Raw genomic sequence first — 23,302 nt, 5'->3', positions numbered from 1 at the left:
GTAAGTACAGGATTTTTCGCATCAATTTTTTGCGCATCCCCCCCCCAAAAAAAAAACATAATTTTTAGACACAATTCACCCATGTCTGTTTTGAAAAACAGTTTTTGTTAATAATTTTAATTGCTGCTGTTAAAAGCTGGTGATCTAACCGCGACTTGTGAAGTTTGTTCCAAAATAATACGCAATATCACTTGGAAACGGAACGTTGATTTCATAAATTGAATAAAAATAAATAATTATTTCGAAAGAGTTGTTAAATTTATATTTATTTATTTATTATTAATGAAATTCTAGAAACTGTTAAAGTGATATCTTACATATCGGCTGGGGATGCAGTCGTTTGATGTTAGAGTACTGCAGTGGAAATGATGACAAATAAAAAGTCTCCAAAGATTGGGTCCGACAAAAGGAAAGGTTAATTTAAACACAATTTATTAAGAGGAAATAAAATTGAACACATGATGATGAACTATTTACAGATTTGATGGGAAAAAACTTAGAAGGTCATTACAGGACCCGAAACCAGCACCGAACCATATTACAAACATAATGACACGTATTTATATCGTGCCTTAATTCTTATATTTGCATAATTATTTATGGTTAAATAAATATCAGATACGATACCGATTAAATTGTTATGCCTAATGTCAAGTGAAGTGATGTATTCATATTAATGACGCACAATATCGGGTTCAAAATGCATTGCATCATTTTAGGATAAAATACGGGAGACAAAAGAATTTGGAATTTAGAACCTTGATGCCGAAATTTCCTAACAGAAACCCGAAATAATAATTCCATAAAGAGGTGTCCGTGGTTGCAATCCAGCCGCAGAATGCTAATGCTGTAAAAATGCTATGCCTAATTGTTAATGACGTAATAAGAATTGGAATTGGCAACAGCTTCTTTCTCTTTTCACTCTTTTTATTTCTTTTGTTTAAAGCTCTCGACTTATTAAACTTCTGCGGTCCTGTATGACAATACTAACCACAAGTACAACTGAACCGAAACTATGAATCTCAGGAAGAACTATTTTTTTAAACTTTGTCACGGTATACTTTTGTCCTTTGGGATTATTTAAAGATGGGCTAATCGAAATGATGCAATATTCGCATTTCCCAAATTGTCACAATTGTAATTTGGACAATTTAGTAAAAATGTTGTCATTTGTGTTTCATTCTAATTTTTCCCTTTTTTGTATTTTCAGTCATTTATAGCCACCGGAACAAACTTACAGCTGATGTTCAGCCCCTGCTCAAATGGCTACAGCGAAGGATGCGATTTCAATAAAGAACAAGGAAAAGTAAGTTCTGTTTGTTTATTCTTTTGAATATAATATACGCTGTTTTGCCCTATTCAAGTCCGGCAAGTCAAATTTATTTTACATAGAAAAAGACGAAAGCTATATCATCGGTTAGTATCAAATCTTTTTTTCGAGATGGCATTTAAAACCAATATATATGACCAGGATTTTCGGGTTGAGACACTCTAGTATACGTACTTTCCTGAATATGTGGTTTCGATTACTAAAGAAAGAAAAAGAAATTATTTGGATATGATAAAAGAAAATGAGTGATAGGGTTTTAGGATGGAGCAGCTGATCTCAGCAAATTACAATTTTCGACGTCTAATTTTTAATAAATTAAAACCTAGTCGGTTTCAGTTTAATTTTATGATCGTGAATATTAACTGTTATTTACTTATCAGAAATATGCTAGAAAGGAATATGCTTAGTATTAATTATCATAATATTCTCATATACAGTCGTTCAATCATCATCTTATAGTTATTGCAGAAATAAGTTGCACCACCCTCTCCCCCCACCCTTTATAATTTTCTTTTTTGTGAAAAACGAGAAGAAACTGCACATGCATTACTACCATTATGTGCATTTGTTATCGCTTGCTGAACAACTGCAATCGAAGTTTTACCCTGCATTCCGTTTCAACTCCTTTTCAGATTCAAATATCCAAATTTTTTCGTAACTCGCAAACATTCGCCAAAAGTTTATAATAGCAGAATCTTTGCGTAAACCTTTTACTGTTCGAAATGCCTTCATCGTGGCAAAAGCATTAATTCTCAGGTAAAGGAGAGGCGAGAAATGCTTGATCTGGTTGTGTTCATTGTCATTAAAATCATAGTTCAGTCAAGCATTATTTCCTGCACTTATTATCAGGTAGAAGATTTTATGCAAGTTATTAGCACCGTAGCAGAATTTTATCACTATTGATAAAGATATGAACAATTTTTTTTCCTTCTGATAATGGTACTGAATAGTCAAGAGGGAGTGTGCGTACAAATTTAAATTGAAATTCAACTTGTAGTTTTTGTTTTAAAGACTCATTAATGATTAGCGCTGGAAGGACGTGCCATGCACATCGACATGCTTTTATCACAAAATCCAACGACGTTAACAGACAAATATTACAGAATTTAGTTATGCTCGGGTCTCATCAGTTGAGATTGTTTGCTGGAGCACAGACTGAGACCGAAAATTAATTCATTTAGAAGATATAAAACATTTTCCCATTTCTATAAAGTATCGGATATTTAATTTGGCCTCACTTCGAGTTAAAATGGCATATTTTGAGGCAGCATCTATGAATGTTTTGCCAATTTAAGTAGCTAAAACCTAAGTTTTAATTTTGAGTTTGTGTTTTATGGCACAAAAGAAATCTTTGGTTAAGCTACGTCACACCCATGGAATTAAAATATTTTTATCAATTTATAATAAAATCGAAACTAGAAACATTTCGAAATTTGGAACATCCTGTGCATTAGAATTATATTAATTTTACACAATGATACTTTTTTTTTTACATTATAAAACATGTATTCATTCGTCTGTGTTGTAGCATTTTAAACTTTGGATCCTCATTTTCATTTGGGATCGCATTTGAACTGTGGAATTTTGAAAATTTGCAGTATATTAGATTATAAAATATTAAAATCAAATATAATTCAGATAATAATCTTTGTTTTGAAACATTTCTTTAAAATTTTATAATTGTGTAAATATTTAATATTTTCATTAATTAAAGCTTCCGTCTTTTAATTAATTTTTTATTAATGTTTGCGGTTGGGAATATGAAAAGTCTTTTTTTTCGATCATGAATGTGGTGACAGGACATTTTTACAAACGAAATACTCTCTTGTGTATCCAAATTTAAATTTTGCCTCCAAGATATTAAAATGGGAAATTTCGGTCTATAAATTTCCACTTCTCAGTAATTGTTTTATTTAATTTTTATTGTTCAAAAAATTTTAAGTAAAGACAAATTTTTGAAACTGTCCCGATTTCTGAGATTTTACTTTTTAAAAATAAAAAACACGTGTGAGTGTTCGCATAAATAAATGAAATCAAAAACTGATTCATTAATATTAATTAAAAACTGATTCTTTTATGTATAATCATACATATATACTAATGCGATTGATTGGTGCATCAAATTGCAGAATTTTTCCTATTAATTTTTAAAAAAATTAATTTTAATTAGAAGATTAGAATTAATCTAATTAGGAGGTTAAAGAAGTGAATTTATTTCCTTTGTTCGGAAGTCTAAATAATTGAGTTGATGTCATCAAACGATTTTTTATCATCTACCAAAAATGGCGTCTCCTATTATTCTGATTCTTAGAGCCATTTATTGTTGAGTCTGCGGTTGATGAGAAGTGATCAGTAGAGAAAAGGAGCGGAAATTGAATCAGTTATGAAATTAAAACATTGTTATTATGTCTTCCCAATGTTTTAGATCTTACAAATCGAGAAAATGTTTAAGAATGCCATTGTTTCAATTAATATTCAAAATTAATTTTAGAATAAATTTTTGAACATGCTTCTTAAAAGATGAAAATCGTTTTTCCTTTACTTATTGGTGAGTGAAATTCGAAACAAAGTGATCATCAGATCTTTTTTATAAATTTGAATCTGGGATTCACCAGAAAAATCTGATATACGAAAAAAAATTGTTTAATTGCAATTTTCTTATTTAAGACATATTTGTTACAATTTTTTTCCTGTATAAAAAAATTATAAATGAGTTGAAATTGATTTAATGCTGTAGAATCCTGCTAATCTTCAGTAAATGGAATGTTATTTGACATGGAAGTTATTCAAGTGTTCTATTTTCATAAAAGTGTTTAAAAAACATTTTTTTTTCCACTTTAAAGTGACTAACAAAAGCAAAATTGTTAACCCTCAACGGTACTTTAGAGTACCATTTAAATCCGACTGATATCTTCACAATATGACTATTTCTTCTAAAAGTATTTTAACGAACACAAAGAACGTATTTCCAATAGAAAGCATTAGATGCCAACTAAAATAACATTAAAAATCTTTTATTATTAATTTAATTAATTAAATTATCTTAACTATTTAAAGTTCTTTTTTTTCTTCCTGGGTTTATTCTGTACCAAAGCTTAACTAATGGTTCAAAAAATAAATTTGAAAAAATGAGGGTAAAATAATTCGGTAAATAAAAGGTTAACCCAGATCTCTAGATATTCAATTTCATTCAAATTATCGATGTATCACAACTGACCAGAAGCCTTTTGATTTTTTTAGTATATTTTTGTATGGAGTATTATAATTTGTAAGCAAACTTTTATTTTACTGTTACGGTCATTTACTACGGTTTAGCTTTTCAATCTGTTTCTATTCTAAATTTGAAATTAGAGAAAATACCTTCTAGATCAGAATTTTTCCTTCGTTTTCGAATGTCCTCGGCACGCAGGATTGCACTGTTCTGCCTTTTCTTTTTTTTTTTAAACTGCCATCACATTGTTATTGCTACCACTCCCTTCGTTTTGAGACCAATTATCCATTCTTACAGCAATGGCAATTTCATTTCTTCTGGTTTAGATAATCTTGACATTTACCACTGTCAGAGGTCCGAACCACTTACAAAAGAATGATAGCTTTGTCATGCATGTCTAATTGTGACATCTGGTATTCCTATTCGAACAACAGGTGTTTGTGTACGTGTTACACCTTGAGGGCAAACGGTTCCGAGAATGACCGCCCCCATATTGGCGACCAGTAGACTGCGGTCAGTTGAACAAAACCATCTCCCCTCTTTGAAAGCGATCCTTGAATACAACCTTCAATTTAGGAGGTACGGTAAATTGCAAGACGGCAGAGATAAAAGGTAATGCCTTTTAGTGCAGTTTTCGGTCATATATCATTTACAAGAAAGGGCCGTTTTTCGGCAAATAAGCTGTTTGCGGTTGATTTTAACTTGAGGTTTCTATAATGAAGAAACATTAACTTCGGATCAGTAAATTTCTTGCTGAACTTTAAAAACAAATGTTGTTTTGAAAAAATTTCGCTATTATAATGCAACTGAAAACTACTAATTTTATGAATTTCGGGTTCATTATTAAAAACTTGAATGAAATGTGTGAGGTTAAACCATGGTAAACTTGCGTTCTGCTCTACACCAGGTTACTTGTGTAGAGGGGGCTGAATTCATCCAAAATTATTTATTGTATCAGAATTTTAAGTGGTGAATTTCTGTTAAATAATCCAGTCTCTATTATCCGGGTTTCTATCGACTTTGTTACCCGAACTCCTGGAAACTAAAAACTAATACTGTGTTTTACATTCAAAAAATAAGTATTGTCAGCAAATTTTTAGGGTAATTGTGTAAAAGCTGGACTGGAGCAGATTTTTATGAAGCGGAAGCTTGTGAAAAGTCCTTTTGGGAAATTATTTATATGGAGGGGGCAGTCTTAATCTTAAGTATTTTAATTAAGCTAATCACATTCATTTTTATGAAGTGGAGGACGACATTGTCTAGCTCTGCAAAGTTTTGGGGTGTTAAGCTGTGGAAAATATTCTTAAAAATGCATTGAGAAAAATGTAAAAGACACAGCCAAGATTAATGTCAATCGTAAATTCACTCATAAAAGTTTTGATAATTAACAAAAGAGATTGTTAAAATATTGATACGTGGAATATCGAACACTTGTGATCTTATTTTTATTACTCGTTATAATAATAAATTCAATCTTTTATCTTTTTAAATAATAAACCTTTATTAGAAAACAACAAAAAATTATTGTTTCTGCTAACCGAGTTTTCGGTTATTCGTGGTCCCTATTAGTTCGGATAACCGAAATTCTACTGATCTACAAATATTTTATTTTCATCAAAATATTTAGGAGTAACTAGACTTCTAGAAATTGCACTGAAATCTCAGTGTTTTAAATTACTGCGTTGGCAACACTTGTTTTCTGGTTAAAAAGGCGCATTCTTTTCTAAAGCAACAGTAGAAGAAAAATCGACAATCCCTCTTCTAATGCCTAGTATTTCTCTATTATTATTTTTTCAAATTTTCTGTGGCTCCATGGTGATTCACAAGTGATTGCTTGATGGACATGATTTATACCGTTTAAAATCGTTAAATGCCCTCCTATTATGGAAAATCTTTTCTCCTTTCTGTCTCGTAAAGGAACCATTGAATGCTTTGTATTCTTATCTTTTCTCTATCTGCTGTCGTTTGAAGGTGACTTTTGCTTCTAAACCTCGATTCCATGTACTATAAGTGGGATTCTAGAATTTTCGTTTGTCGTAAGAAAGGGAAGCAGCTGTCTATAGAATAGATATCAACCGAAGAATTATTGAACTTTCCTGCATACAATGTGTTGGCCAAATGATAATTTCGGATGTAATGGGAAAACTCGCCTTTATATAAACTTTATATCTGTAGATTTTCTCTTAAAAATAATTTTATTTAATGATTATTGAATAATTCTTTTTCTCAAATGAAAATGTTTTTAATAATCTTAATTCCCCCCCCCCTCCCAAGTAATGTAAAGTTCACCAAACTTTTACCTTTTTACGGAGAAACTAAGAAATAAACATGAAATTCATGTTTATCCTTTTGTTGTTAACTGCTATGCTTACATAAAACGCAACGTTTCCTTGATATACTGTTAAAAGTGACAAAGTCGAAAGAAAAATGAGTAAGTGTTCAGGATAGAAAAATGTGCAAATTAATACATATGTATTTCATGTTCAAAGCCATATTATTAAATATGCAAAGTAGACAGCTAACTAGGGGCCAGTATGCTTTATGTTAAGTTGTTTAAAAACTTATATATATTGTTTTATATTAAAGAAATATCCGCTTCTTTGATTAAACAATGTTTAAATTGCGCTCTAAAATAATTTGACTTTTTTTTTTTTTTTCAAAGTTGAATCTTGAATTTTTGTTTTATATGAGAAGCTAATTATCTCAGAAGAACCCGTAATAAAATGTTTTGCTAGATTAGTATAATTTGCTACATAAAATTACTGACTCAAATTATTAAATTCAATAAAATAAATATCTGATATAGAAAGTTAGAGACGATAATGCGAAAATGCATTATCGAAGGGCCCCTAGTGGCATGAATTCGGGTTTGTTTATATTGTATAGTGATGATACGTTAAAATACATGGCTTTTTTTTCTGTTACATTTCGAACCAAGTATATTTTAATTCCTTTTTGCTTTGACTTGATCGCTTTCATCACAACAATATCTTAATAGTTTGGCAATTCTTGATAATTGGAAAATTTTGATCATTGACATTAATCGACAAATCATACATTAAATATTTTCAAGAATAAAATCGGTAACTAATTAATTCGCCCTCAATTAATTACATTTGTACCATTATATTACCAATGAATATTCCCGATTGTTTAATTGCCAATTGAATGAAACTTAGATCTGTCGCATTTGGCGACTGAATGAAAGCGTGTAATTTTTACTGCTAGAAATGGACTGCCGTAGTAGTGCTGTTAATTTGTTCCATCCCTGTCCATTGCCGGCATTCTTTCCTCGCTCCAGCCGAGAAGAAGATCGATACGGGAGGCGGGTCTTCACCGAGGGGGTGCTTTCAGAGTCTGCGCAAGAATGCCTTTCGTTGATGGGGATAAATATTCCCTAACAAGCGTGGGAGGCTTCAAGGGGTTGTCACAAAATAAAATCCATATCACTTCGCTTGCAACACAACCTTAATATCACAAAGAAGTTTTTGCTTTACTAAGAAGTGTTAATAAATTAAATTTCTTGTATCGTTGAATGCAGAAGTCGCGTCTCAGTTGCTCCATACTTTTTTACGGGAAACGTTCTGTTAAAGTTCAGCAAATCGCTTCTTTGCCATTACATTTGGACTTATTGCTATTAATATACAATGCTTGCGATTAAGAAATAAGTCGAGATTTCTAATGAAATAAGAAAAAAGAATCATCCTTCGTTAGAAGATAAATCTAACTTACCATAGAGCTCTTTCTTTAAATAAATAATTCTGTCGAATTTAAGATCATTTAAGGCCCATAAAGGCATCAGTAGATTTGAAAAAGATGCTGTAGTGAAGTTTTTTTTTAAATTCTCTTTCTCGCCATTTAAATTCAAAAAGATAAACTTTCAGGGATGCTCGGATTTTTTATCCCTTTCCTCATGTTTTTCAACATTTAATATTATAACTTGAATTTTCTAAAATCGATCTGGTTTGCGAATAACATCACGAGCGCCACTGAATTGCAAACTCAACGATTTTCTTTGGTTTCATTTCTCAAATGAGAAAAAAATTTGTCTCGAATGCACAAAAACATAGTCCACTTTACCAACTGTCTCATTTTGTCTTTGATGTCTTTACTAGTCATAATAACCAGTATGCTTCAAAATCGACATTAAAATTAAGATTTCGACCTATCTACTAAGAAGAAAATAAAATGTGTCGAAACAGTAAAAAAACCTGTTATTTATGTTTATTATTGTTATATATATTTGTTTAAAAAGAAGGAGCAGATTTAAAATAGTTATTTCTAAGAACAATAGGGACACATGCCATACATCAATGGATAGAAGAAATTTTATTCTATGCGTTTAAAATGGCTTCGATTTGTTAAGTGCCAAGCACTGGATCAGAAAGTCAATTTCTTGTTATTGATTGATACCTGGTTATAAAATTCGCTACTGTTACAATTAGATCTTGCAGATCTTGAAAAGTAGCAGGCATAGGTTTTAAGCCATACCGTTTGTTGCGAAATTCCAAACAATCTGCTTCCTTTACTTGTGGATTTTTGTGGTTGTATTCGGAAGTTACATATGTTCAACATTTTCATTTAGCATTGAATATAAACCAGTGCTTTATTTTTACATGAGCAACCATATTCTGCGAATTTCTTTTACTAGTTGTAAATCTGCATATGAGAAAACGATTCTTTACAGAAATTTCAAGACGAAATGTACGTTGCAATTGAACAATAGATTCATTGCATATTGCATTGCACAAAACTACTTTACTTGAGATATCACCATTTTCTCATTAATAAACAAATACCAGGATTGTCTGAATGCTTAAAATACAGCTTTGAACGTTCCTCTATCTGTTGATACATAGTTTGTGTCACTATTGTCGTTCATTAGAAATAAGTATCTTAAATACTCTCCATCTTTTTTGGATAACTCCGTATAAACGAATCGAATGGAGTATATATATGTATGTATATACTGAAAGCATATGACGTGTAATTTTTATAAAAGTATAAAAAAGTTTTTAAATATTGTTTTTTATTAAATGATTATGCATTAAATTTTAACTTCCGAATTTGTTGGATGCTAATCAATACATTAAATCCAAAATTTCAGAATGTTAGATGGAATATTTGAGATAGAATTTTAATTCTCAAATGGTTAATTGAAAAGGCATTTAAAATGACAATGCCATCGTGAGCAATTCGTTTCTCGGGCAAAAAGAAATAAGTTTTTATTTTAGCTTACGTGCCCGAGTTTGGCTATAATAGTTTAAAAACGAATAATCCATAATAAATTGACAGTTTTCTTCGCATGCCGTTTTCTGACACCTTCCCAACATGGCTGCCAGTATGAGATAAACTCGTTGTTTTATTAAGAGCACCGATAACCTTCTATTTAAACATACTTTTCCCGTTGTTTGACGATGCTTGACCCCCTGCAACCTTTTCTGACATCGATACCCCCTCCCTATATCATTCAGGGGAGAGGGGGGGATGACAGCATATTTGTCACCCATCGGCGTTCGTTTTTTATCCCGGGAAGTCACAATATGCCATTGAAAGGGCAGAGAGTAAATTCGATTGTATCGATTTTTATGATGCTGTGATACATGCATGCTGTGTTTTCATTCGCTGGGGCTGTATTATCATAAATGAGTCGCCGCCCCGATCCGTTGCCCCTGACGACGGGGGTATGTCTAAGGATGGTGATGACTTGGTACTCTGAATGCCTGTCATGATTCACGCAGGAAATCGATGAAGATTATTTTCTTCCTTTTTGGTATATGAAGCTATACGATGGAAAGGAAAGTAGCACTGAAAATGCCATTTTGGTGCAGTATGTATGTTAAAAATGAAAGATGGCTTAGCGACAGTTCTGTAGTCTGTCTTGTGTGTTGAGATGCTCGATGGGTTGATAATTTTTTTATGAAGTTGAATATATCATAAATGCGCTAATTTCTGTGAATAAAATGTTCTTCACAGATATGTTTTACCGAAAAAGAAAATTTTATAATTGTTGTTTGGATTGTTTCAAAATTGAATGAATCTAGAAAAAAAATTATTTGAATTATACAGTGTGAGCAAAAAACATTTCGTTGATATTACGTAAAAATGATTCCCTTTAAAGACCGTTAAATAAAATTGTGAATTAAATTATAAAAATGTGAACAAGATAACAGATTGAAATATTTTATTTTGTTGACTTTAGAACATGTTAAAAATGCCATTAACATTTTAGAACATGTTTAAAACTGCTATTTTCTTTCTAGAGTTTATTGTCACGTAGAACTATAGTATAGAACTCGATGTCCCACACAAGAGGTAGAGCTAAACCAATTTATTAACTGAACTCTGAACTGAGAATACAGTGACTGATAAATCCTCTGCTTTTATATTAGCAGGGAAAGTTCCAGAATACTATTCTGGAGGCAGTAAGAAAAGTCCAGAACACTTGTCCGGTAAACTGAAGAAATGTCCAGTATCTTCTGGAATATGAAATAAAGGAAAACATAAAATCAAGTAATTAAATATTTACACATACTATGAATCCCTAAAGCGGGTTCGAACTCAAGGTCTCTTGATAAGGAGACCAGTGCCATGACCATTCGGCCATGGAGATTCGACTGTTTTTCTTCAATGCGGCATTATTATAAAGAAGATATTTATCATTTACTCTCATTTATATGAACGATAAGGGGCACTCACAAGGTATATGTAACATCGCTGCAATTTATACATGTGTATAACTGTAATTACTATTATAACAATAAAAAAACTTAATTCTAAAATATATTTAAAATTAAAGAAAAAGTAATACACGAATAAGATGGCACCATTGGGAAAACTGTTATTTTTTTAATGATTTAAAAATAATAGGGATAAATTCCCAAATTTCGATTGATTTTAATTAAAAAACCCCAATGGAAATTTTTATGAAACATTTCTTTCTGAGTATTTAATACAAGTAACAATCTGCTAGATTAGTAGTTCTGATAATAGGCAAATAAAATGCTACCGTTGTGAAGACTATTATTTAAATTTTTAAATGATTTTAAAATGATTTTGCATAATATATTCCGAAATGGCTAAATTCCAAAATTTCGATTCATTTTTTTTATTTAAAAACCCAATGAAAATTTTCATAAAATCTTTCTTAGCGAATACTTTACCCACAAAAAGTGACAGCCTGCTAGATTTGGTAGTTTTATATCCAACCTGGGGAGTATTTTGTGTCATTTTTAATCGTACTTATTTCATGACGGACTTGGCAAATAGTGTTTCAAGCCATAAATATCATCAAGTTAAAATCATTGGAGTAACTTTTTAATGGTTAGTACACATTTATATTCTTAAAACAAAACAAAAAAAACACCCTGAGCTCTATGTGATTCGTTTCCGCTCAATTAAGCAACCATCTCCAGAAGATAAAGCACGGCCGGACTTTGCACGCTGCATCCAAAGTAAATGATCAGTTTCATCCGTCTGCGCCGGAAAAAATCACTCTTTCCCTTGTCATGAATCCCCAAATTAATCTGGTACCACACAGGTACTTAACGGTACATTAAGCACAGAGGCACGTTATTCAATAATTACGGGTTCTGCATCGCTGGAAACGGGTGGACAGGTGGACTGGGACATCAGGTGGACAGCATTTACTCACTGTGGAGAGCTTTGCTTGTTAACGAGATGCGAAGACTGAACTCTTATTTAGCGATCTGGATAATTTTTCGTCACTATTTCGAATACAGCTGATAAATCTTTTTAACTTTTCAATTAAATTGTATTTTTTAATCTCTATCGTCCTTAACGCGTTTGGCGCGTTCAAGTGAAACTTCTGCTGGGCGGTCGCAACGCACTTCAAGCGTTCTTCTACAATTTAAATCTTTTAAACGTTTAAAGCGCTTTGTAAATGTTTGAGTTTTTACTTTTGTTTGTTTTAATGCGGCGAAAAACAGAGGAAAAACAGAAATTTTTGCGAACAGGAGAGGGCGGCGAAAGGGTATCGTAATGTTTATATGCGGCATACTATTTATAAATTGTGCCATGTATAATACTTATCAGGATAAACCATTGGATTTAGAGTTCTAATTTCTTGGTAGTGGGTGTTTACTAAGAAAGGACTTTCCGAAATTTTAATTAAAAGTCAATTGAAATTTTAATTTTTTTTCAATGGTTTTGGAGTATATTTTATAAGGCATTGTATTTATACAATTTTTTCACAGATCTTAATAATTCGATTAAACATTTTTTAAGTATATTATATAATAATATTTTTCAGTGTTTTAGTAATTGCAATTATGCTTACAAGTGTTGTGCTGATAGTCAATGCGTTTTATTTTATGCACGTTACACCAGCTCTAAATTGAGTAAAGTTTAAAAACAAAATAAAGATAGATAAGGCGAATCAAGCTTAAAATAATATCATGTTACGATGCATTTAACTAGAGGTTCGAATCCCCTGTAAAATTTCTCTTTTGAATTTCAGCATCATAAGTTTTTTTTTTATTTAGTTAGTTAGTTAATTTACTTTTTATAGATAATTTTTCCCAGTTGTATACGTTCTTAACTTTACTATCTGCACAGAAAAGTTATTTGAAGTAACAGACTGACCGAGGAAATTCCAGTTTTTTCCCCTCTTTTCTCTTGTATCAAAAGTATACGAATTGTTTTGTTTTATTTTGCAATTAAAATAATTTCAAAAAGACCAACTCGATTTTTGTTCGAAAAAATTATTTATGAAGAATTCTCCAATTCAACTTAAATACGTAGGTAATATGGTCTTTCTATTTCAGTGGGTGATGCAGTTTATTATAATAGTTTCTTTGAATATTACCTGTTTACGTTGCGTTTACACTTAACATTATCATTACTGACAATATGAAGCGACTAAATATTCCGAATCGGTTCAATTCTGATATTGTTCCATTTTGATGACCCTTCTTCTATATCAGAATAATTTCAAGTTATATATACATTGGGTTACTTAATGTTAAGGCAAAATGAAATATTCATAATAATGAGATATTTGGTTTCAATTCCGATTCAATATTTCGATCTCAAATCAGCTGTTAAGTATAGCAATGTCCAGCTGCATGTGACAGTTAATATAGAAATACTTACATCATTAAATTTGCTTCGATATTATGAGCTAGTAGGGTTCCACTCTTATCGGATTTATCTTCTATGAAAATCTTTAATAATTTCTTGAACATTACTTTTAATCCAGCTATTAGAATTATTACAATTGTATCGAACAAAAATCCAACTGATTTTTATTAATTTAATGCCACTTCTCCTCTCCCTCCATCTTTCTGCACCCCTATCCTCCATTCTTAGTACACAAAATTTGCTTGAAAACTGATCATCCACTGAAAACACGTCACCTTTTCAGCTGCTGAAAACTGACAGGCTTCGAATCAACAATGATTAATGACGCCAGATATCCGCGTAATGATCGCCAACTTGGCACTTAAGGAAGAAAAGAAAAAAAGAAACATAAGAGCATCAGAAACTGGCAGATTAAACACGACATTGAAGACAGGCTCTTTTCTTCTTCGTTCCTCTCATATCGCTCGCAAATTGAAGTCTGACGAAGAAGCTGGCGCAGAGCAGTGTCTGTTTTGGCTGCGAATTATGGCGTCATTAGGCGTAAAAACTGTTATTTAGACGACACATTGTTACCAAAGAATGCTCGCGCTCAAAGGTCAATTACACAGCGTCTATTTACTGTGTTGTTCTGCTAAGACTTTTTTCTAAACATTGATGCGGCCCCAAATCGGTTGTGTTTTTAGACCAGGCTATCAGGATCATAAGGGACCATATATATTCTGTAAATGTCAATGGATGATAGCATATATTTTAATGTAGACTTACAGATATTGTTACAATATGAAGATGCATTAGAGTGAAGATCGAATGAAAGCTTTTCAGTCTATAGCTTCGTTATTAAAAATGATACATTAAAAGAAAATTTCATAATTTCCGTTTATCTTCAGAAATTTTTTAAATTAGTAAGTGTTAAATATGAGCTCTTCTACTTTGATGAAACAACGCTCAATGCAAATGCTTCAGTGTATTGTTTCAATTTTGATATTCTATATTGGAAGCAAAATTTGATCGTTTTATATGAAAATCAGCCTTTAAAAAACAACAACATCACGCTTACCTTCTGTTATAAATTTTTACAAGCAGTAAAACCTTGTAAATTGTATATTTATGTTCACTTTTAAGCATCAGTTCTGTTGTTAAAACTTTGGATGAAATTGAAACTGCCAAAGTTAAAAGTAAAAATGTTTGTAGAATTATTTTGTATTATCTTCGAATAATAAAAAATAAATCGAGCCAAACGATTTTTCATCGCTTTTTTTAGTTTCACTTTCTAGCAGTTTCCGAGTCTTTCAAAATATTTTCTTAAAGGAAATGCCAAGATTTTATTTAAGAGACAGATGACAATAAAGAGACGGTCCCCTTCCAGTTGTTCCTAACATCTCTTTAATAGCTCTTTCTGAAATTGAGATAGTTCCTCTTTAAAGAGTTTTTGAGTGACATTGTTTCACGGTAGTGAACCATGAATAGAATTTACCTTCTTCCACTCTAATTGTCCATGTTGAGAAAGAATGAATTCTGGGGGGGGGGGAGGAAAGAATGCCATTATGATTTTTTTTTTCTTTGCTGAAATTGCCATCTCATTTTTGAACCAATCACTGGCTTAAATGTATTTCCAGATCTCATGATGCTATCAGAATTATAAATAAGAGAAAACAATAAAATAAAAATCTTTATTCTTGGGATAAATGTGGCAATGATTCAACGCGCGAAAAGAAAAAAGATCGTCTGGAAAAATTTAGATTTTATTATCTGATGCATAAGTTCTACATTTGTTTAGTGTACTTTATTTTAATTTACAATTGATTTTTCAGTCTCAATATTTAGAAATATTTTAAGATGAGAAAAATATTATTTCTCACTGTTTGTAAAGATTTTATAATTTAAATTGCAGGAAAATTGTAGCATTCCATTTCATATTTAAAGATGGTATTGATTTGATGCTATTTTTACAGTGAAAGAAAGTACTCGTTTCGATAGCTGCCGTTTCAAAATCAATTATTTTAAAGCGTATTGAAGATTATATTGTGAAAATCAAGAGATAATTCTCAGATTTATTTATAAAATAACAAAAATTTTCCATTTGATACCTTCATTTGAACGAATGCGAATTTCAATAGAATTGTCTGCTTTATGGTTAAAAACAAGCTACTGAAAATAGATTATAACATTTATACATACGAGTGATTCTCATATCGATTTTTTTCCCCTTCTGAATATCGTCTGCTAACTGTTTATGTGAATTTATCAAAACAATATTTTACTCGAAAAAAACTTTTAGATTTGTAAATTGATTCTGAATCGAAAGCGAATATTTCATTAATATTCTGGAATTTTCCAATATTTTTATTCATATAAGGCATAAAGATTTATTGTTAAACAGAATATAAAGTTCTCTTTTTTATTTTTTTTATCTGTGCATCATTCAAATACAAGTGTTATAAATTTTAGGTCTTACAGATTAATCGAAATTTCATCTAATATAGTTTTTTTTTTTGTTACTCTTCTCTGTTAAACTTTTAAATAATTTTGGACCCAAAATAAAAATGTTTTGATTATTTCACCAGATTCGTCAAAACCTTGCAAAATAATTCAAATTATCAAATAAAGTTTTTAACGAAATGTATAATAAGCCTTATTAAATGGAAGATAACATAAATTACATTAAAATAATGCCTTTTTAATGTTTAGACTTAAATGTGTAAATATAGTTGAATTATTTCTGAATTAATTTGTTAGTCATTTCTACCTGAAAAAAAAAGACTTTAAAAATTGCGCATGTCGTAATTCTATTCAAAATTTGCATCATTTAAAAAAAGGAATCAAAGCTTTCTTTCATCTAAACAAAATAGTTAAAATACTGGTTATGACTTCAATTACATATAACCAAACAGTTTGGAAAACCACGCTCTCCTAAATTTTAATTCTTGCACACATTAATATTCTTTCCCAAAGATTCAGGTAGATCCGATGTTGATGAAATGTGCATGGCAAATTATTTGATTTCCAAGCGCGAGAGGTGTCGGTTGAAAATATCACCTGCCATACATGATATACTCGTCTTCCATTTATATAAAACACTTCGAATGCCCACTCCCGCCCATTTTCGCGACTTTTCTAGCCGTCTGTTACAGCTTTGACACTCTTCTCCGAGAAAAATAATAAATAAAAATTACCAAAACACAAAATTAATTGCGCGAGAAGTAGTTATTTCATGCATAAGCTTTCGAATGCTACCATAGAAATTAAAACAACACTCCGCAACCCACCGCCCTAATTGACGCCAAATTCGCCACAAAAAATTATCGTCTGTTCAGAAGCATTGCCATCGCAGCATTCAGCGCTACTAAATTGATTTATTGACAGGTTGTTAGTAGGCAATCGGTGTGGTAATTTGCCGTCTAATTGCGGTAATAAAATTTGGCCGCTTTGGCATCTGCCTCATGGGTGGTCTCTTTCTGTGCGGGAATTTTTAAGTGTTTTATTGCATAATTGTGGCGTAGTCAGAGAAAGGAAATGGTAATGCAATCGTTTGGGACAATTGAAGAATCGATAAGATCTGGAAAATCGTAGCGTTGCTTCGGATAATAAAAAGTAGAATATTTTATGGCAGGCTAGCGTAAGTTTTTATTTCGCAAAAATATGTCCGTAATATTATAACACAAGAAATAATATCCTTAACTAAGCGAAAATACAAGATTTTTTTAAACTTTCACATTACTTCAATATCAAGGAAAATAACAATTTAGATATAGATATAAAGAAATTCAATTAATAATACTTTTTTTTAATTCGTCGAATTGCATGAAGTAGTGATGCTTTATAAAAGGCATTAAGTTTTATGAAATAAGAATTCTAAACTAAATCGCGCTGATCTGCAAACGAATTTTGAAAACGAGAAAATAGATCTAAAGAATAAAGTTTGAAATTTTGAATTTGTTCTAATACTATTATGATTTGAATATGTTCTAATACTATTATGATTTGAATATGTTCTAATACTATTATGATTTGAATATGTTCTAATACTATTATGATTTGAATATGTTCTAATACTTTTTATATTGGAACATATTTATATACGTTAATATTGATTTCAGTAATATAATTTTGTTCTAATACATGGTCTTTATGAATCAAATGAAAGCACAGAATAAGATATCGTCAAAATATTGCGGAGGGGGGGATCTCGAGGTTGCGAAGCTCAAAAAAATTTGGAGTTCATAAGCAGTTGCCTATATAATAATCTTGGCCACTGGAAATTCACAATCAACTTGTTGGCATACAATACGCATGATGTTAACAAATAAAAATAGAGCTATATTCATATATCATGCCTTTACATAATCAGATTTGAAGAATTTAGCATATATATTCACAAAAAGCAATCTAAGTTCAATGAGTTAAGTTTTTCTCATTTCCATATAGTTTGAAATAATGAACTCCTTGCTTTTTTGAAAATAATACCTCTGAAACAAATGGAGATTGTAGTCAGAAACATGTGCAATCTCAGAATGAAAACCGCTGACAAAAATGATTCAAAATATAATAATTTTTCTATGTCCTTCAGATCTATTAAATGTAATTCTCTATGGAAATGGTGTTAGTGTATGGAAATTACCTTTTCCAATACTCTGCAGATGTTACATTTGTATTTATTTGCGTGTCTCTTCTGCAGGTGCACATCAAATCGTGCTTCATCATGAACGGCGTGTGCGTCCGATGGCGTGGATGGCTTGACATAGAAAGGTTGGACGGTGTCGGCTGTCTCGAGTACGACGAAGAAAGAGCACAGGTGAGAACCCATACCCACTTTTTTTTTATTCATTGTACCATGAAGAGTTGAAGAAAAGTGACTTCCAACGGTTAAGTCTTAATTATGATAAAATTAATTTCAAATTTGTCGAGTTATTGCTTGGAATAGAGGAGGGAACGATTTTTAATGGTAACTTGGCGTTAAAAAGTTAAGTATTAAAGTGGAGTTAAAGATTTAAAGTGCTGCTTGTATCAAACACATAAAGATAAGAATTTTGCCACTTTTAGATGAAGTGGAATTTCTTCGCTTTTTAGTCCAGCCGTTACGGCAATAAATAATATTCGGTTTCTTGCCAAGTATAAAAACGTGCCAACTGTTCAAACACTTGCCAAAAGCTCGCTCTCTTGAATGATTACAGGAACTGGTAACAAACCCCTTTTAGAGTTAAATAAAAATTGTTGTGATTCCCTCATGGGTCAGGAATCTCAAAAACATTCAGCTTTGGGAACAGAACATTAATTTTAAATTGAGCAAAGAAGTTTTCACCATCAAAGCTTTATTTTGTTATTTAATTGCATTTCAAGCTATTCCTTTCTTAAACAAGAATATTTATTCCCATTCCAGGAAAACTAAATTTGTCCTAAGCAAAAATTATAATAAGCATAAAAATGCAGTAAAATACTTAATATTATTCATAAAAAATTGGTACTTATCGGTTGTAATGGCGACCAAAAAGAACCAAGAAAAAAATTTCGCCAATTTGGCGATTTCAATCGTCAAACTATATAACATGTGATTTGCACGTCCAAAATTTTTGATAATAAATAATAATGCACTTGAGTATATTTTTATAATTTGGCGAAATTTTTTCTTGCCGCTTTTTACATTTGCAAATTAAAAAAAGTTGCAAAGGCCTGATTTGAATTACTTGCAAAGAACTAGATTGGACAAAAAAACCGCCAATATCAATAGTATTATCAAATATCTGTATCGATTGACTCTTGATTTGTTTGTAACATATTCATTGTAATTTGATGCTTGCCTATTTTATACTGAGACAAAACACTTAGTCTATCTCTTTGTCAGATCGAGGACGCTATCCTGCGCGAGCAGCTGGAGAGGTACAACCAGCGAGTAAGAGACTTCGAGGAGAAACAGAGGCTCTATCGGTCTCAACACGACAGACACGTGGAGGCCGAAGTGGAGGTAAGGACCTCAAGGTACAGAATGCACCATTTTTTTCTCTTTTTATTACATTTTTATCTCTAAAGAGATTATTTTAATCGTCGGAATCAACTTGAATGGCTATTGATTTATAATTTCATATTTAATTTGTAGCCATAAAATATTATTAAATTTTGAAAACAAAAAATTTTTTTAACCTTTTTCTGACTGACCCATATTTTTCTTCACAAGACTCTATATATAGGTATAAATTTTACTCTCCCTCAAGCCTTAGAAAGATAAATTGGAAAATAAAGTAAACCAATAAAGCATTATGTAATTAGTTATAAAAAAGTCTGAAATATTTGTTATTTAGAATAAAGATAATTGATTAGAAAGTTATTTAGAATAAAAGAATTAGAATGAAGGCACTTTCATTTTTTGCGGTTGAAACCCTCCTGCACAATAACAGACGTCGAAGCAAGAAAACTGCCCCTTAACGATGGTTCAAAGTAGTAGAATAAGATATTTACAAGAATTGACATAATAATGTTATAGTCCGGCATACTATATTAATAATCATGTGAAACACTTTACAAGATGATCATTGGACATATAACTACCAAATTTCGCGGGCAGTTACTTCTTTGAAAACAGGTGGCCACTAAGAAATTTTTATCAATCTTAAATATAATTTTAATTAAAAAAATATTTAAAAAATCTTTTTTTTAATAAATTCGGAATGTATTAATGCACAACAACTTTTCACATTATTTGAAAATTTAAAAAATTAGCTTTTAAATGATACCAATTTTCCCTCGAATTAAAAAAAAAATACTCTTAAGTATATTTTACAGTAAAAGTTTTCATTGTTTTAGCTAACGGATATAAATTCACGTGCGTTACAACAATGCTAAATACATTTTTTATGTGCATATTATATATTGCGTGAGTTAAAAGCAAGTTTTTGAAAATAACAAAATGAGTCTGTTCGATTCTGTGGCATTATTATGCAACTTTTGCATGTTTTCTAGAAAACTACCCGTTTTCTTAAGCTTCAAAATACAGCTTGCAGCATCTTAAATTCTTAAAACTAAAATAATACTCCAAGCAATTTAGAATTCCATCGGCTTGTTTATTCTTTCAACATAACAGCGTATCTTACAAACATTGCCAGATTCCAAAAGATTTACAATTGATCATCAGCTATTATATAAAAAATAAACGAAATAATATTAACAAAATATGTTTATCAAAGAAAAAATCGTTTGCTTTTACTTTTTAATAATATTTTAACAAAATAAAAATAGTAGCAGTTATAAAACGTCTGAAAAGGAATCGTCTGCTAAATGTCTATTAACAGATTTAGATTATGATATTTACAGAACAGCAACAATGTTTGTAATTAGAGGTTCCAATTCATTAATCCTATTTTTTTTTTCTGATATGAAACATTTACTCTCAATAAATGACTAAACTTCGCTACGAAACTTTCATAGCTAAAATATGATATTAGTACTAAATCCAATTTTTTCACCATCACAATCCTTTTGATCACAGTGAATTAAAAAAAATAATAAAGGCTGAATTAGGTAAATAATAATAATAATAATTTCCGATATAAAATAGAAATTAATAAAATAAAATATATTGCACTACTGATTTATTGATTGAAATTATCGTTCCCATCAAATTTTCCCGCCGGTTCCCAAACAAAGACAGGGATGTGTAAAATCTCTGTCAAAGGGTCATCATATAATTTCAGCCCCGTGCAAACCTTCCAAAAAATTCGAACCACCCACTTCTTTGTTCATCTAACATACGCTCTTTGCGCTTGAAGCATATGCATGAAATGCGATACGGGAACCCTGATTCAAAAATTTTCCATCTCCCCCCTATAACATACAGAGACGGAGCAATTAAAATAGGAACTCTAAAATTCCACTTTTTTTTTATAAATTTTATTTTATTACTCTCCTGAAGAGAATTGAATTCAATACTTCGGTGTTTGACAAGAGAGAGGGGACGAGAGCGTTTTCCTTTGAATTTCGGAACGACGGTGGTGCTCTGCAGCTGTCTGAGACGCGCGCGCGCACTTTTTCTGGGGCGTACACTCTTTTTTTTTACGCCTAATAGCACCGTTCTACATCTGCTCACCCCCCACCCCCTTGATCTTCATGCACAGACCTCTCCCATTCCCCCTTTTTTTCTATCTCAATTGCAATAATAGATCGTAAACGAATATACTATTTTAAAGTGACTGTGTTTGCCGACATACAAGGTCTGTGTAGACAGAAGTTAAGTGCCTGAAATAAGACACCACTCCAGGGACAATGGATTCGAGGAGTATGTTTAGATCTGGTGCTGGTAGAATGCCGTTCTATTTTTAAATGATTTTTTTGTTCTAACTTGGACTTCTACTTTATTTTTTTAATATTATTATAGATAAAATGTACGCAGTAAATAACGTAATCACTTACCAAAACTTTCTAGCATACTCTCTAATAAACTTGCCATGCCGGAGAACGTTTTGCAGGGTACTGTAGCAAAATAGTTATGAAATATTAACTTTTGACGTGGATTTTTAGCATTTTTAATAAATCTATTGTGTTATTTTTAGCGATTATTTATCGATTAATCCCTGGCATGCAGTTAATAGTATCTGAAAATTAAATTTGGGCTTTAGGCACGTTTTTCTCAGTTGATTGAAGCAAAAATGTGACACAGATCTACAATTGTAAGCACAAAATTCCATACCTAATTTGATATATTCAAGTCGTTGCGTTTTTAAATCATCTCATTAGCATGTTTCTGAAAGTACAGACCGACAAACAGTCGACCCTTTTTTTGGTTTTGTCTCCAAACTTTGCCAGGCGTCTATATTACAGATGTTAATTCTGTGTGCCGAATCTCATCTCTTAAGCGCTTCGCTAATTAGTTATATTCGGACAGACGGACCTCTGAACAGATTTTACTCAAAATTTAATAGATATCTACAAATTTGTAAAGACCATATCCCAATTTCAACTGTCTAGCTCAAAACGTTTTTGAGTTATTTTAGTCACAGATAGACAGACAGACGGGCATTTTCTAAAAATGTTTTTCCGAATTCGGGAGTGCTAAAACTTGGAGATTCGTCAAAATCTCAAATTCGAAATCTTTTGAGGATTACTATACTTTCTCTATATTAAGTATACGAAATAATAATAAATCGTTCTTTGGTTGGTAATAAATTTCTATATTTTAGACTTACCAATGTCAAAAGAATGACCATTTATTTATTTGGCCGTCAATCCATGGATATGTAAATCCAACAGTAGCATAGTGAAGGCAAGTGGCACCCGGGTCATAGATAATCCTTCATTCTCAGTTGGTGATTTATTCTCAGTGATGGTGGTAAGGACTTGTCTTCAGAACTTAGGGTCCGGAATCGTGAAACTCTTATTTCACAAAAGATCCGTCTTATATATATAGATTTCCTGATCGGATACCGTGAATCAAAAATTCTCTGGGCTAGAGGTGCCAATCCTCTCCTCCAGATGTTATCAGAGTCTTATAATCACGGTTAAATACCGAGTTCCTTCTTAAAATAGCCCTTATTGTATTTCAAAACAGCACTTTAATGCAAATAAATTAATCACCTGTATTTGCCATCAATATTTTGGCTATTGTAAAGGTGCTCTGGACAAAGTATTTTTTTCTTCTACATCATATGTCTTTAAACTGAGACAAACTCATTTGT

At 31.4% G+C, this 23,302-nt stretch overlaps 1 protein-coding gene across 4 annotated transcripts in view; it reads left to right on the top strand.

Moving 5' to 3' along the window:
- The window catches only part of LOC129976117 (protein big brother-like), a 49,085-nt gene that overhangs the window by 12,550 nt on the left and 13,233 nt on the right, over positions 1-23,302 (top strand). The window contains exons 3-5 of one of the 4 annotated variants that reach the window (XM_056089514.1): positions 1,211-1,306; positions 18,319-18,435; positions 19,467-19,602. In XM_056089514.1, coding sequence (XP_055945489.1) covers positions 1,211-1,306; positions 18,319-18,435; positions 19,467-19,602 — 349 coding nt within the window. Of the gene's footprint in view, positions 1-1,210; positions 1,307-18,318; positions 18,436-19,466; positions 19,617-23,302 lie in introns of all 4 variants that reach the window. The other 3 variants (XM_056089511.1, XM_056089512.1, XM_056089513.1) reach the window with 3 other exon arrangements.

Source organism: Argiope bruennichi, chromosome 7, assembly GCF_947563725.1.
Source record: "Argiope bruennichi chromosome 7, qqArgBrue1.1, whole genome shotgun sequence".
NCBI lineage: Eukaryota > Metazoa > Arthropoda > Arachnida > Araneae > Araneidae > Argiope > Argiope bruennichi.
The sequence above is the reverse complement of the archived record's forward strand: the minus strand, read 5'-3'. Positions and strand labels throughout refer to the sequence as shown.